The sequence below is a fragment of the Colobus angolensis genome, unplaced genomic scaffold (assembly GCF_000951035.1).
Source record: "Colobus angolensis palliatus isolate OR3802 unplaced genomic scaffold, Cang.pa_1.0 Scaffold114, whole genome shotgun sequence".
Taxonomy (NCBI): domain Eukaryota; kingdom Metazoa; phylum Chordata; class Mammalia; order Primates; family Cercopithecidae; genus Colobus; species Colobus angolensis.
In genome coordinates this window covers 1,624,820-1,638,299 of record NW_012112475.1, presented here as the reverse complement: position 1 = coordinate 1,638,299, position 13,480 = coordinate 1,624,820, and the positions used below count along the sequence as shown (strand labels likewise).

At 51.1% G+C, this 13,480-nt stretch overlaps 1 protein-coding gene across 1 annotated transcript; it reads left to right on the top strand.

Moving 5' to 3' along the window:
• The first annotated feature begins 536 nt into the window (after positions 1-536).
• BPIFB6 (BPI fold containing family B, member 6) lies at positions 537-12,939 on the top strand. The gene is made up of 15 exons (XM_011959700.1): positions 537-636; positions 1,882-1,981; positions 3,082-3,186; positions 3,655-3,804; positions 3,973-4,036; positions 4,504-4,564; positions 5,384-5,475; positions 6,321-6,497; positions 7,662-7,715; positions 8,100-8,273; positions 8,990-9,057; positions 10,863-10,908; positions 11,713-11,776; positions 12,187-12,263; positions 12,907-12,939. The coding sequence occupies exons 1-15, from the start codon at positions 537-539 to the stop codon at positions 12,937-12,939; spliced, it is 1,365 nt and encodes a 454-aa protein (XP_011815090.1).
• The last annotated feature ends 541 nt before the right edge of the window (positions 12,940-13,480 follow it).

The window sequence follows — 13,480 nt, the reverse complement described above, 5'->3', positions numbered from 1 at the left end:
TAAGGTGATGTCTCAAGGAACCTTTCAGAGCTCAGAGTTGAACTTTCTGAGTTCCACATGGAAGTGAGCTGAGCTGGAAGAGGTCGGGGTGGGGCACTGGCTGTAGGATCAAGGTGGGAACACAGGACTCCCCACTCCCACAACATAGTGTGGGGCTCAGGGAAGGTCTGGAATTCTCTCTGTGGCTTCAGCATTGAGCTGCCCTTGAACCCATGAAAAACTGCAGTTGAACCTTCCTCTAACCCCATCTTGCAGGCTGGTCAGAACACATCATGCCCATGGGGAAACCGAGGCTTACAGAGGGAAATGAGCTACCTGGGCGTGGCTCCAGAGGCCCTGTGTTTAATCTGGGGCTTCCTCAATCCCTTGGGAGAGGGCAGTGCTTATGTTTGCTGAACTGGCTGGAGTCCAAAGCCTCTTGGACCCCAGAAACATCCAGGGGGCTCAATCTGTTCAGAGACAGGAAGTCCCCAAGGGAGCCAGGGTCTGGTCTGGTGGGCTGCATCCAACTCAGGCCCCTCGGCACAGGTTGCGCCATGCTGTGGATCCTGTGTCTGGCACTCTGCAGCCTGCTGACCCGCACGCGAGCGGACCCTGGGGCCCTGCTGCGGTTGGGCATGGACATCATGAACCGAGGTGAGATTGTGGGCCCGGGCGTGCGGCTGGGAGGCGGTGCTTGGGGTAGATGATAGGTAGTCGCTGCTCATGGTTGCACATCCTGGGGCATCCTGTGAGCTGAAAGTAAACTTATAAGCAAGAGTTATTATTATTCTCCCACTTTACCAAGAAACCAAGGACCAGAGAAAATGGGGTGATTTTTCCATGCTCCCTCTTCAAGTTAGAGGCAGAGCTGGAAATCCTGCTCCCTTGGAGTCTCTCCTTGGCCCCGATGGCAGGGGTGTTTAGCCACAAGTGGGCTGTGGGAGTGACAGACAAGGGTCAAATCCCAGCAACAACTTGCTGTGTGACCTCAGGCAACTTACTTGGCCTCTCTGTGTTGCTGTTTGTTCATCTGGAAATGTAAAGAAATGTAAAATAGGGTGACCAGTCTGTCCCTAGCAGGACAGAATAAAGTGTGAGATTAAAATCTCTTGGAGGAGACTTTAGTAAAATGTATTTTCCACCTCCACCCGCCACTCCACTAGCACAAGGGAAAGGGAGTCCCATCCAGGTACAAAAGGCTAATGACTGTTCTACCAACTCAGTGTTTGCCCCCTCTCTGGAATTAGCTAGTGGCCATAATATTAGGAGGGGTTTCTGGTGGGGTGTTACTTGGGGTTGGGGCCTCTAGGTTTGGGGAATCAGAATTTCTCTGCTTCAGGCCCAAAATCTGCATTCAAGTCCCCGGAGGAGTCCCCTAATCACCTAGGCCTGGGAGTGGCTGGTCCACAGGACAAAATCAGTACCCTAGGGTTCAAGAGCTTCACTTCATGCCTGCTACAAACTGCTCCAGTTTCTCTGTCATGTCTGTCCTCACCCTCCAGCCATGCTGAATCTGTCCTCTTCCTCTCACTGTGCCATCTTCTCTCCCAACCACCTTTGCACTTTGCTGTGCCCTCTGCCCAGACTGATACCTTTTATCCCTTTGCTTCCTGCTGAAAATTACTATTCCCCCTTCAAGGACCAACTGATCTGTCATTTCCTCCTGGAAGCCTTCCCCAGCTCTTCTCTTCCTGCCTAAACGCTCGTGTGGCTCCTACAGCTTGTCACTGTCATTGCTGGTGACTCCATCTTCCCCCATTAGGCTGGGGTGCTGTGGGACTCATCTCTGGGTCTCTGCCATCGTCCAGCCCAGGGTGGGGCACAGTGACTGTGAGTGGCCTGGGATGCCTGAGAGATTGGCTCAGGGATAATCTCTCCAACTAAGTGTCTCCACTCCAGAGGTCCAGAGCGCCATGGATGAGAGTCATATCCTGGAGAAGATGGCAGCTGAGGCAGGCAAGAAACAGCCAGGGATGAAGCCTATCAAGGGCATCACCAAGTAAGTTGGGGTGAGGGGAACTGGAGGGTGGTGGTTAGGGCAGAGGGTGGTGGGGAATGCTGTGCCCAGGATCTCAGGAGGCCAGGTAATGGAGCTGGTGAGGGACGTGGGGTCTCTTCCCTGCCTTGTGCTGTCTTGCTATGTGGCTTTGGGTAGGTCACTGGTCCTGCCTGTGCCTGGACCTCCTCAGCCATTCACTGGGAAAATTTCTGCCCTGTAGTGAGCAGGGTAATTTTGAGGAGGAAATGAGGTTGGAAAGTCAAATTTCAACTCTGCATGCAACATGAGCTCACTGAATGTAGGTGAAATTAAATGAAAACGTCCTCAAATGGTGGAGCTGGAAAGGTGTCAACCATCATCTAATGACAAGAGGAAATTGGTTCCTCTGCCAGTGCCACATGGGACTGATCAGTAGGGGCTGCCTGAAATGATGCACTTGGGAGGGCTCTGAGGCACTCTCTGCACTCAGCGGGAACTAGGACTGTGATCAACCAGCAATGTCTGCCAAGAGCTCAGGATGGGCAAGTTGGGGTATGCGTGCCACATATTTTGTTACCCTGGATCTCAACTGGTGGTTCTCAACCAGGGGTGATTTTGTCTCCAATAGGACATTTGGCAATGTCCAGAGACATTTTTGGTTGTCACAAGTTGTGGGGACTGGGGGAATGCTACTGGCATTTAGTGTGCTGAGGTCAGAGATGCTGTTAGACATCCAATAATGAACAAATCAGCCTCATGACAAAGAATTATCCTGCCCAAAATGTGGATAGTGCCACTTTTGAGAAACCCCGATCTAAGCAAACCTCCCATTTTGTTGATGGGGAAATTGAGGCCCACATAAGGAAATGACACAGCCCAAGGTCACACAGAGTCAGCCATGTGTCCCACCTCCCTATGAGTGCTTTCTATATACAAATTGACTCGTGTCCAGGCTTTTGTTTGCATTTCATAATGGCCCCATAAGGCAGGCTTACCCCCATGACATGGGATGGGGGGCTGGGGTTATGGAAAGGCCTCCCAGTAAAGTGGTGGAGAAGTAGGTGGAGGTCCTGCGTCTGGCCTGCTCAGATATTATTGGTGTGGCTGCCCATCCCTCCCAGTTTGAAGGTGAAGGATGTCCAGCTGCCCGTCATCACACTGAACTTTGTACCTGGAGTAGGCATCTTCCAATGTGTGTCCACAGGCATGACCATCACTGGCAAGAGGTGAGTGTGGCAGGGGAGGGGCAGTAGAGAGGAGAACAGCCTTCCTGTCTCATCCTTACATGCACATTTATTGAGTGCCTACTGCGTACCATCTGAGTGTTATAATCTGGGATGATGTAGACTTAGTCCCTACCTTTGTCAGGAACCAAACCTAAGCACAATCACAGACTGAGTGACTGGTCTAGGGCAGAAGAAGCATTGAGCAGTGGTGGGGGATGGTCAGAAAAGGTTCTGGGGAGGCAATGACAGCAAAGCAGAATTTAAAGGATGTGTAGGGGTTCACCGAAACAAAGAGGGAGAAAAGCTGGTTGTGTGACCTGGGGCAGGTCCCAGCCCCTTTTCTCTCTTGTAGGGGTGGTCTCCTACCCTTTCCCCCTCTCAGCTGCTGAGATTGTGAGCAAAGAGAAGGCAGGGAGACTGGACACCATGACAGAGATGCCCATGGTGCCTGTGTGCTCTGTCCTCCAGCTTCATGGGAGGGAACATGGAGATCATTGTGGCCCTGAACATCACAGCCACCAACCAGCTTCTGCGGGATGAGGAGACTGGCCTCCCTGTGTTCAAGAGTGAGGGCTGTGAGGTCATCCTGGTCAATGTGAAGACCAACCTGCCTAGCAAGTGAGGGGCTCTGTGGCTGGGGAGGAAGGCCGGTCCATATTGCTATACCCCTCAGTATATCACTTCCTGAGCCATGGAACCTCCTTAACCATGCTCCTTCATATCCTGTGCCTAAACTCCTGCCCTGATGCACCTGCTCACCTATCCTTGTTGCCTGTGTCCATCGAGCATGCTGCCCAAGGTGGTCAACAAGTTCCTGGACAGCACACTGCACAAGGTCCTCCCTGGGCTGGTGAGTGGTCCAGAGAAAGCCACCACCCCTCGTTGCTGGGACTGCCTAGGCAAGAGCTGGCGAATGCATTTCGTGTTGGGTGCAGACCCTGATTGGCTGATAGTGGCTGGGAAGTGTTCTGAGACTGTGGCTGGCTCAGTGGAAGAAAGTGCCACAATCATCTAGTGATGTCTGCCATGAACAGGGGAGGAGAAAATGACAGCCTGCATGCACAGCTTGCCAACCCTGCTTTGATGTCCAGTCCCAGGGAAAGAGTCCCTGCTAATTTTTGCAGACTTTGATTTGGTCAACAGATCTGGACTGTAGTCCGGGCTCTGCCATTGACTTTCTGTGGGACTTGGGACCTCAGTTTTCTCACCAGTCCCTATCCCACCAGGGCTCTTGGGATGCCCCATGGAGTACCATTCAGGTGTGTGGAGGCTCTCCATGCAGGGACCCTCTCAGCCCAGTGCCTTCTCTGCTTCCAGATGTGTCCTGCCATTGATGCGGTCCTGGTGTATGTGAACAGGAAGTGGACCAACCTCAGTGGTGAGTGTAGCCCTGCTCACACCTTGCCCCTACCTAGGGACATCAGGATAGATGGCTTTGCTGATGTCCCTAGGTAGGGGCAAGGTGTGAGCAGGGCTACACTCTACATGGATGGCTTTGCTGTCCCATTCCCCATCTGAGTGCCTGCTTCCAGCCCAGCCTTGGGACTAGAGGAGGCTTGAGGTCATGATGTTCAACCCCCCACTGTCCCAGTGGGAAGCCTGAAGTCCCCAGGGAATCTGGGCTCCTTTTCTCTCATCTCCCTATCCAATATTGCATCCCGAGCCCCACAAGACTGCAGAGACAGCAGCCCTTCTCTGCTCATCCACAAGCCTCGTGCCTATATAGTAATCCAGCTGCTGGTCATGCCCGAATCGCCGTTGCTGAGGGGATATACTGCCTCCATCATTTTGGGGTCCCAATGTGGGAGAGAGGAAACCTCCATGACTGGGACTGAAGAAAACTCATTCATGTCCCCAGCAGTGTGGACTGGGAAAAGTCACTTCACTCTTCTCAGCCTCAGTTTGCTCAGCTGTGAAATAGAGCTGATAATCCTGACCATGCCAGTCTGTTGCAAGGTCCAAGCAGTGACGGCCCTTGGTGAACTCTCAAGCTCTGTGCTGGCTGAGTGATGTGATTTTCCAGGCCAGGCACCATGGCCTCCATTCTACAGATGAAGTTACAGAGGCCCAGATGTGCTAAGCAATTTGCCTTGAGTCACATGGAGGGACAGGCGTAGGTAGCAGCTGGCTGGTGCCAGCTTCTCTGGGCTGTACCTGGGGTTGGTGCCTCTTTTAGTGGAACCTCCTTTTCACACAGACCCCATGCCCGTGGGCCAGATGGGCACCGTCAAATATGTCCTGACGTCCACACCAGCCACCACAGCCAGCTACATCCAACTGGACTTCAGTGTAAGCAACAGGGGCCACCTGGGAGCTGGGGGTCTCAGGCTCACTGGTCTGGGTAGTGGGTGCTGCTTCTGCCAGGACAGGTGGCTGGACTAGGGCTGTGGAGGGAGGGAGGCCCCTCAAGCCCTGGAGGTCAATGCCAGGAGTGTGTTTGTGGGCCCTGGGCCTCTCCCTCTTTCTGCTCTAAATGTGAACCTTCAGTGCCCTAGGTGGCTTCTGAGGCTGCTGACTTCACACTCATGTTGCCCGCTAGGCCGTTTGCTTCTCCTAGTGAGTGGCTCAACCACTTGCACCCTGCCATTGTACAGATGGGAACACTGAGGCCTAGGGGGAGGGTAGGACTGGGCTAGGGTTCTGCAGTGAGTTGGTGTCAGAATTGGGCCCTCAACCAGATCTCCAGAGCGCCAGGTGAAGGGGTGAGATGCATTTTCCAGGAATGCGAAGTAAAATGCTAAGACATCACCTCCCTGTGAAGTCTTCCTCCAGCAGGGTTCTTACATGCTCCGTGTCAACTTCCACCTGCCTCTTTCTTTTGAGAACAAGGCAGAAATCATGTTCTGAATAAATGAAGGCCCCAACCACTCAGAGCAACTGAGGCTACCAAAGCAGTGCTAGGAGAAAGTGCCAGTGGTTTAGTGATGGACTCCCTTATCCTCCCAGGCCTCAGTCTACCCACCTGTACACTGGGAGGGTTGGCCCGCTGTAGCCCGTTGTGGTTCTATGAATAACATTTATTGATTTGCTGACTTTGGGTTTGGCTGGAGCCCCATTTGCTCAGAGCACTGAGACACTCCTGGCCACCGTCCCTCTCGGCCAAGGCTGAGTGTCTCCCTCCCGCTGCCCCACAGCCTGTGGTGCAGCAGCAAAAGGGCAAAACCATCAAGCTTGCTGATGCCGGGGAGGCCCTGGTGTTCCCCAAGGGTCATGCCGAAGGTTCGTCGCAGCTGCTGCTCCCAGACGCCCTCCTTTCCGCAGAGCTTGCCCTTCTGCAGAAGTCCTTTCATGTGAACGTCCGGGATACCACGGTGAGCTGTGCAGTTCCCCATCCCATCTGCCTCTGTCCATTACAATGCAGTCCCTGCCTAGTTTTTCTATTACAAAAATTATCCTGGCCTTGTGGGCAACACTAGGACTGGAAGATGCAGGACTGATTTGAGTTTCTCTCAGCAGTTCATCTCAGTACCCACCATCCCTCTGTCCATATAACTACCATCTACTCATCTGTACATCCATCTGTCTGTACAACCAACCGTTTATCAACCTGCATCTCTAATATCTTGGCCATCCATCCACCTTCTTTTTATCCAAGCATTACCCACCCTCTCATCTTTCTAGCTGTTATGCATTCACGCCCTAAGTTCTATCCTTCCGACTAGCATTCATCCATCCCTTCACATCACCCACATAACACCTACTGCAAAGTCTGATACTGTTGAATGAATGAATGTATGTACCTGCCTTTTACCACCCAGTCAACACTACATCCACCCAACTTTCCCTTATCCATCCTCCTACTCATCCATTCATTCAGCCATCCATCCATCCAACCATCCACCCACCTGTCCATTCTTTCCCCACTGATCTATCCATTCATCTTCCCAACATCTGTTTACCATTCATCCATGTACCTTCCCATCCATCCTCCCACCCATCAGTCCATTCATCTATTTTCCCATCCATTTATCATTCCACTCCACCATCTTCCCATCCACCCATCCTCCTATCCACCATTCCTTTCATTCATCCACCACCCATCTTTCCGTCCACACGTCATCCATCCATGTATTCTTCCCTAGATTTCCACCTACCCATCCATCCATTCATCATCCTGCCACCCATTTACCCACTTATCTGTTTATCCATTTCCCCATTCATCTGTCTATTCATCTCCGAATATGTCTACCCATCCCCTTTACCCATCACATCTACCACTCTCCCATCTATCTTCCTGTTTTTTCATTCAACAACATTTTCTCAGCATTTGACCTTGTGCTAAGAGTTATGAGCATTGAAATGTGTAAGTCATCACCTGGGCTACCCAGAAAGCACAATATTTAGTTAAACTCAGAGTGGTAAGTATTGTGATGAAGGGAGCCTCAAAGAGTACACCTTATTACGTCAGTGGAGATGTTTGTTAGGATGGGCCAGGGAGGACTCCAGCAACCCTAACCTTGACTTTTATTTTGTAGATTGGTGAGCTGCCCCCACAAACCACCGAGACACTGGCTGGCTTCATTCCTGAAGTGAGTGCCTCACCTCCCCATCACCACTGCACCCTGTCTTGACCTATTGTCCTCCAGTCTGTCCTCCAGTGGGACTTGGGAGACAGCTTTTCACACCACATGTTCCTTGTCCAATGTTGAAACATCTTTTCTTCTTCATAAAGTACTTTTTGAGTCCAACACATAAAACAGCTCTACTTTTGTGCATTGTACTTTCTATGTCCATTAGAGAATAGCCAGATTGTGTATTTTGTTTCTTTTATTTCCTGATAGACACATCCTGGCCTTTGCATGTTGTACTTCCTGTGTCCAAGGTAGAAATTACCTGTCTTGAGGGAGCCCTTATTTCAACTGAAGCCACCAGTCTAAGGACTGGCCCTGAGTGAAGTGTTCTGGTTTCTGTAGGTGTCTGCAGCTTATCCCAAGTCAAAGCCCTTGACGACCCAGATCAAGATAAAGAAGCCTCCCAAGGTCACTATGAAGACAGGCAAGAGCCTGCTACACTTCCATGGCACCCTAGAGATGTTCGCGGTTTGGCAGAGGGGCAAGGCTCCAATGTCCCTCTTTCTCCTAGAAGTGGTGAGGGAAATCGTTCCCTTCCCCATTTATTCCCAACTTCTTGGATATTCAAGGTTGGAGGATGGGATTTTTAGTTGATAGCCAAGTCATGGATCAGAGGGTTCTCAGTTAATTTTGATTATGTCTGATCCTTGGCTCTGCCATTGAACCTTTGAAAGGCTGGAAAGCCCAGCAAATGGAGGGTCAGTGGCTTAGTCCTTCCTTTCTCTTTCCTCCCTGCAACATTCTTTAGCAACTACAAAGGCAGTGAAGGGTACACTGAAGGGACTATGGGTGCCTAGGGAGATCCCTAATCCAATTTGGGGAAATCACAAAGGGCTTCCAAGAGGAGGTGATAGCTGAGCTATGTTTTGAAGGTTGAGCAGGAGCTTGCCAGAGAAGGGTTGGGGACAAAGAGTCTTACCAGGGAAACTGGGGACAGAGGACACCCCAGGCAGAGGTTCCAGCATGTGCAAAGGCCTGGTGTGCAGGGACCTACTGACGGTGCCGGGTATTTTGGGGAGTGTTGCCCTGGCTCAGGACAAGGAGGGATGAGAAGCCTGGGCTGGGGCTATGGGGAGATGTCTGGGTTCAGTTCCTGAGGATGGGCAGAGAGAAGATCCCCTGCTTTGTCTTGGCAGTTGTGGTGGTGCTGGGAGGGTGATCATCTCTGGCTTTGCCAGCCCTGATGGTGGGGAACACACTGCCTTTTCCCTGCTTCCTCCCCACGACATCAGCACTTCAATCTGAAAGTCCAGTACTCAGTGCGTGAGAACCGGCTGCAGATGGCCACCTCTTTGGACAGGTAGGACCCTGCTGCCCCATGCTGGCATCCCTGTTACCTTCACATTTGGCCTTCTGCTCCAGCACACCCCACACTACCGGGCTGATGCACCCAGCACACCCCCACCTACGAGGCTGCTCTAGTTACTCTTCCTGTTCTAGAACCCTCAATGGCTCCCCATTGTCTGCATAATCTTTTCTCAAATCTTAGCCTGGTACTCAAGGCCCTTCTCAGTTCTTTTACCTCTACCCTCACTCTTCCCCTAGGCTCTTTTACAGTGAATCTGGTCATCATGCCCCTTTTCCATTAATAAGCCTTTACCCATGCCATTCCAATGTCCCCTGAGGGTCAGGGTCCAGCTCAAATGCCACCTCCTCCACAAAGCCTTTCCTTGTACTAATAGCAGCTAACATTTATTTACGGAGCTCTCTCTACATGTGAGGCACTGGCTGCATACATTATATTCATTATCCTATTTCATTCTTACACTTTGGGAGGAGGGTACTACAAACATCTTAGCTTTACATTCAGTTCCTATTAATTCTTGTACTTGCCTTAACAATGAAGCACCTCAGGATTCATTCTGTCAGGATTCTTTCAGTTGCAAGAGAGAGAATTCCAACTTCAACTGGCTTTAGCCCCAAAGGGAATCCCTGGCTTATATAATTGAAAACTTTAGGGGTAGTTCTCCCTTTTTTCTTTTTTTCTTTTGAGACGGAGTCTCGCTGTGTCATCCAGGCTGGAGTGCAGTGGTGCAATCTTGGCTCACTGCAAGCTCCGCCTCCCAGTTCACGCCATTCTCCTGCCTCAGCCTCCAGAGTAGCTGGGACTACAAGCGTCCGCCACCATGCCTGGCTAATTTTTTGTATTTTTAGTAGAGACAGGCTTTCACCATGTTAGCCAGGATGGTCTCGATCTCTTGACCTCATGATCTGCCCGCCTTGGCCTCTCAAAGCGCTGGGATGACAGGCGTGAGCCACCGTGCCTGGCCTAACTTTAGGGGTAGGTCTGCCTTCAGGTGTGGTTGGATCCAGGCACACAAACAAACTCCTCGAGAATCTATCTCCCTCTTCCTCTTGACTTTGCTACCCACTTTGTTGGCTAAATTCTCAGGCACTTCTCCCCTCAGGGTGGCAGAGTGACCCTGGCAAGTGAAGCCTCTTGTCCAGTGGTTCTGACAAAATTACCGAGGCTTGGATGTAGTTTGGGTCACATGACTAACTCCAAGCCAGTCACTTGACTGAGAGATGGAATATGCTCTGATTGGCCAGGCCTGGGTCATAGACTCACCTGAGGGACTTTGGGTTCAGTCCATCTGAATGACTTGGAATCAGAGTGGAAAATGGAGGACGTGTTACTGGAACACAGAACAGAAGGACAGAGCCACCAGATGGTCATCACATGGCCTGTTCTGGTGCCAACATATGTTAGTGCCTCCTGGAGGTAGTGCAGGGGAGGGGGTCGGGGGAAGGGCTCCTGCTCTGTGTCCTGCAAGGACCTGAGACTGCCCAGTTGGGCTGTAAACCTCTGCATAGCTGGCCTTGGGCAGGAGCAATAGACACAAATGGGGGTCCCCGAGGGAAGAGTCAGGACCAGTCTACTGGTTTGAGCTTAGAGAAATCATGTGCTGTAATGAAAGGTGGTGAGTGTCCCATCACAGGCAGCAGGCAAGCAGACTCAGGAGCACCTGGTCTGAAGACTGTAGAGGAAACTCCTGCATCAGGGAGGCATTGGGGTGCTTGGGACCCCCTTCTCCAGGGCCAGGGCCACTGGTTCTGACGGTTCTTTCCCCTCCCAACCTGGCTTGCTTCCCCACTCCCCTACAGATTACTGAGCTTGTCCCGGAAGTCCTCATCGATTGGCAACTTCAATGTAAGTGTCCCAAGTGCTCTTGCCTGGTCCAGCGTGAGGACAAGACTGGGCCTATTCTCCCTTGGAACTGCAGGGCCGAGGCCCTGAAATGGAGGCCGATGAACAGAGCAAGGCCACTGTGAGGCCTGGTGCACCTGACTTGCCATGTGAGCTTAGGAAAGTCCCTTAGCCTCTCTGAATCCCTGTTTCCTTTTCTGGATAGAATCTGGACATCTCCCTGGATTGGTTTTAAAAACATTGTCATGAACAGTGGGAACCTGGGTTGGCCTTGGTTGGCCAAGCTGTTATTTTTATTAGTCTCTGTAGCCTCAGGGCCCAACACAGAACCTGACGCCAGTAGGTGCCAACACCACCATCACTTACTCTGCGATCGTATGCTTTATCCAACCTCTTTTAATCCTCATGGAAACCCTCACCTGGGAGCAGGTGTGATTACAGTTCACTTTCAAAGATGGGGAAACTCAGCTATAGAGAGGTGGTGAGTGACTCATCAAAGCTACTGATTTTCTATAGGATCAGGAGTGGGGTCCACAAAGCCACCTCTTGTCTCCTGAGTTTTCCTGTTCCTGTACCATGGCCCAAAGTCCCACATGTCACAGGTACTAAGCAGAGGTGATGAGCATGGGTCTACCGTCCAAACACAGCCAAGGCCAGGCCCAGTTTTGATGCCAGCTGGACAAACCATTTGGTGTCTAATATTCACTTCTGTGGTCCCCAGGCCTAGCCAGAGAGGACCGAAAAGATCTGTTGAATGGTATTGGACTGAATGGAATGTGGATGTTTTCTCTTTCTTCCTCTCTCCAGGAGAAGGAATTAACTGGCTTCATCACCGACTATCTCGAAGAAGCCTACATCCCAGTTGTCAATGGTGAGGGCTCCAAAGGGCTTTGGACCATGGTGCCAAGAAGCACTTTAAGCAAGAAGGGATGCCACCTGGGTGGTCTCAAAGCCCTATCACTGCCTCCAGATGGGGAAAGCTAAAAGGGGGTGGAAGATAATTTCTGAATCTTTGAAGTGAATGTAGTCTTAATGTCACCTGTCTGAAGACAAATGCCTCTCCCACAATTTGGGCTCTGACGCGGCCCCATATCATAACCCTACATCTTGACCTGGGATGTAAATACACGGCAAATCAGGCTTATTAGCTCTTTGCCTGTACAGCTGGCAGGCATCATGAATCAATCACTGCACTACTTCCCACTATCCCTACCCCAGGCTGCCACTCTTTAATCAACTGCACAACAGTCAGACTGATATGACTCTTACTCTATTTCTCAGATGTGCTCCAAGTGGGGCTTCCCCTCCCGGACTTTCTGGCCATGAATTACAACCTGGCTAAGCTGGATGTAGTGGAGGTGAGAGGAGGGGTTGGGGAAGGTCATGTCAATCAACACTGTCAGCCAATGAGTGATGAGCAAGAGCCTACCTCTCTCAAACTGGAAGGGGTAGAGCCTGGGAGGGCAGGAGGCCATCAGTATAATCCTGCTCCTCAAAACCTAGAACCCTCCTTGACCAGGGATTCCATAGAAGGATACTTGGACTCTGCTACTTTCTTGTTCTGCCATCTTGGGCCAATTACTTCATCTCTCTCTGTGTCTCCATTTTCCGGTGCTTAAAATGGAGATGATAATACAGATATTGTCCTCATAGAGCTGTTATGCTTCATTGAGATCATTTACCTAAAGGCACATAGTAAGTACTCAATAAATATTAGCTTTGTATTGCATGCCAGCCTTTGAGCTTGGAGTGGTAAATGTACATTTTTCTTATCTGATCTCTCTGCTCTGAGGTGGGGGTGCTTGTCCTCACTTAACACTTGAGAAAATTGAGGGTAAGAGAGGTGAAGAGACCTCCCCAGGGTCACAAGGCAAGTCTACTGCAACCTTTGCTTAAATGCCACACTGGTTTCCATGTCCTGGCAAGGGGCCCAGTTCCATTCCATCCCTGGGCCTAGGTGATCCCTGGTCATTGCTGCCCTACCCCTTTGCCTTTTGCCAGAATGCCCTGATGCTGGATTTGAAGCTTGGCTGACCATGGCAGGACTACCCTGCCAGCTGCCTGCTTACCGCCAACCGCCTGCACCCCATGGAGGAGCCCCCCTGATTGGAACCAGGTGGGCCTGGCCCCCTACCACTTGTGGCTGCTTCCTTTGACAAGGAGTGAACGGATCAGGTCCGGGCTGGAGCCTTGCCAATAAATAAGAGAAAGGCTCTTACAAATATCTGATGTTTCGATCTCTTTATTTTTTTAAGTGACAAATCTGTGTGTGGCTATTCTTTCCCTTTGGTGGGCTTTGGGGTCTAAGACCAGCTTGGGATCTGGAGCGCAGCTGGTCACAGCTTGGGGGAGTTCCTGAGCACATACTGAGTGCCTGTTCAGTGCCATGCCCAGGGCTTTACTTACACCATCTCATTTCATCTACACAATAACTCTATGGGTGGAGGGCAAGTGTCATCCCCACCTTACAGATGAGGAAATTGAGGCACAGAGAGGCCAACTCCGTTGTCCAAGGTCATACAGTTTAGCAAGTGGCAACGCTCTTCCTACCTTAGCTATGTGCAAAATCTTGGCA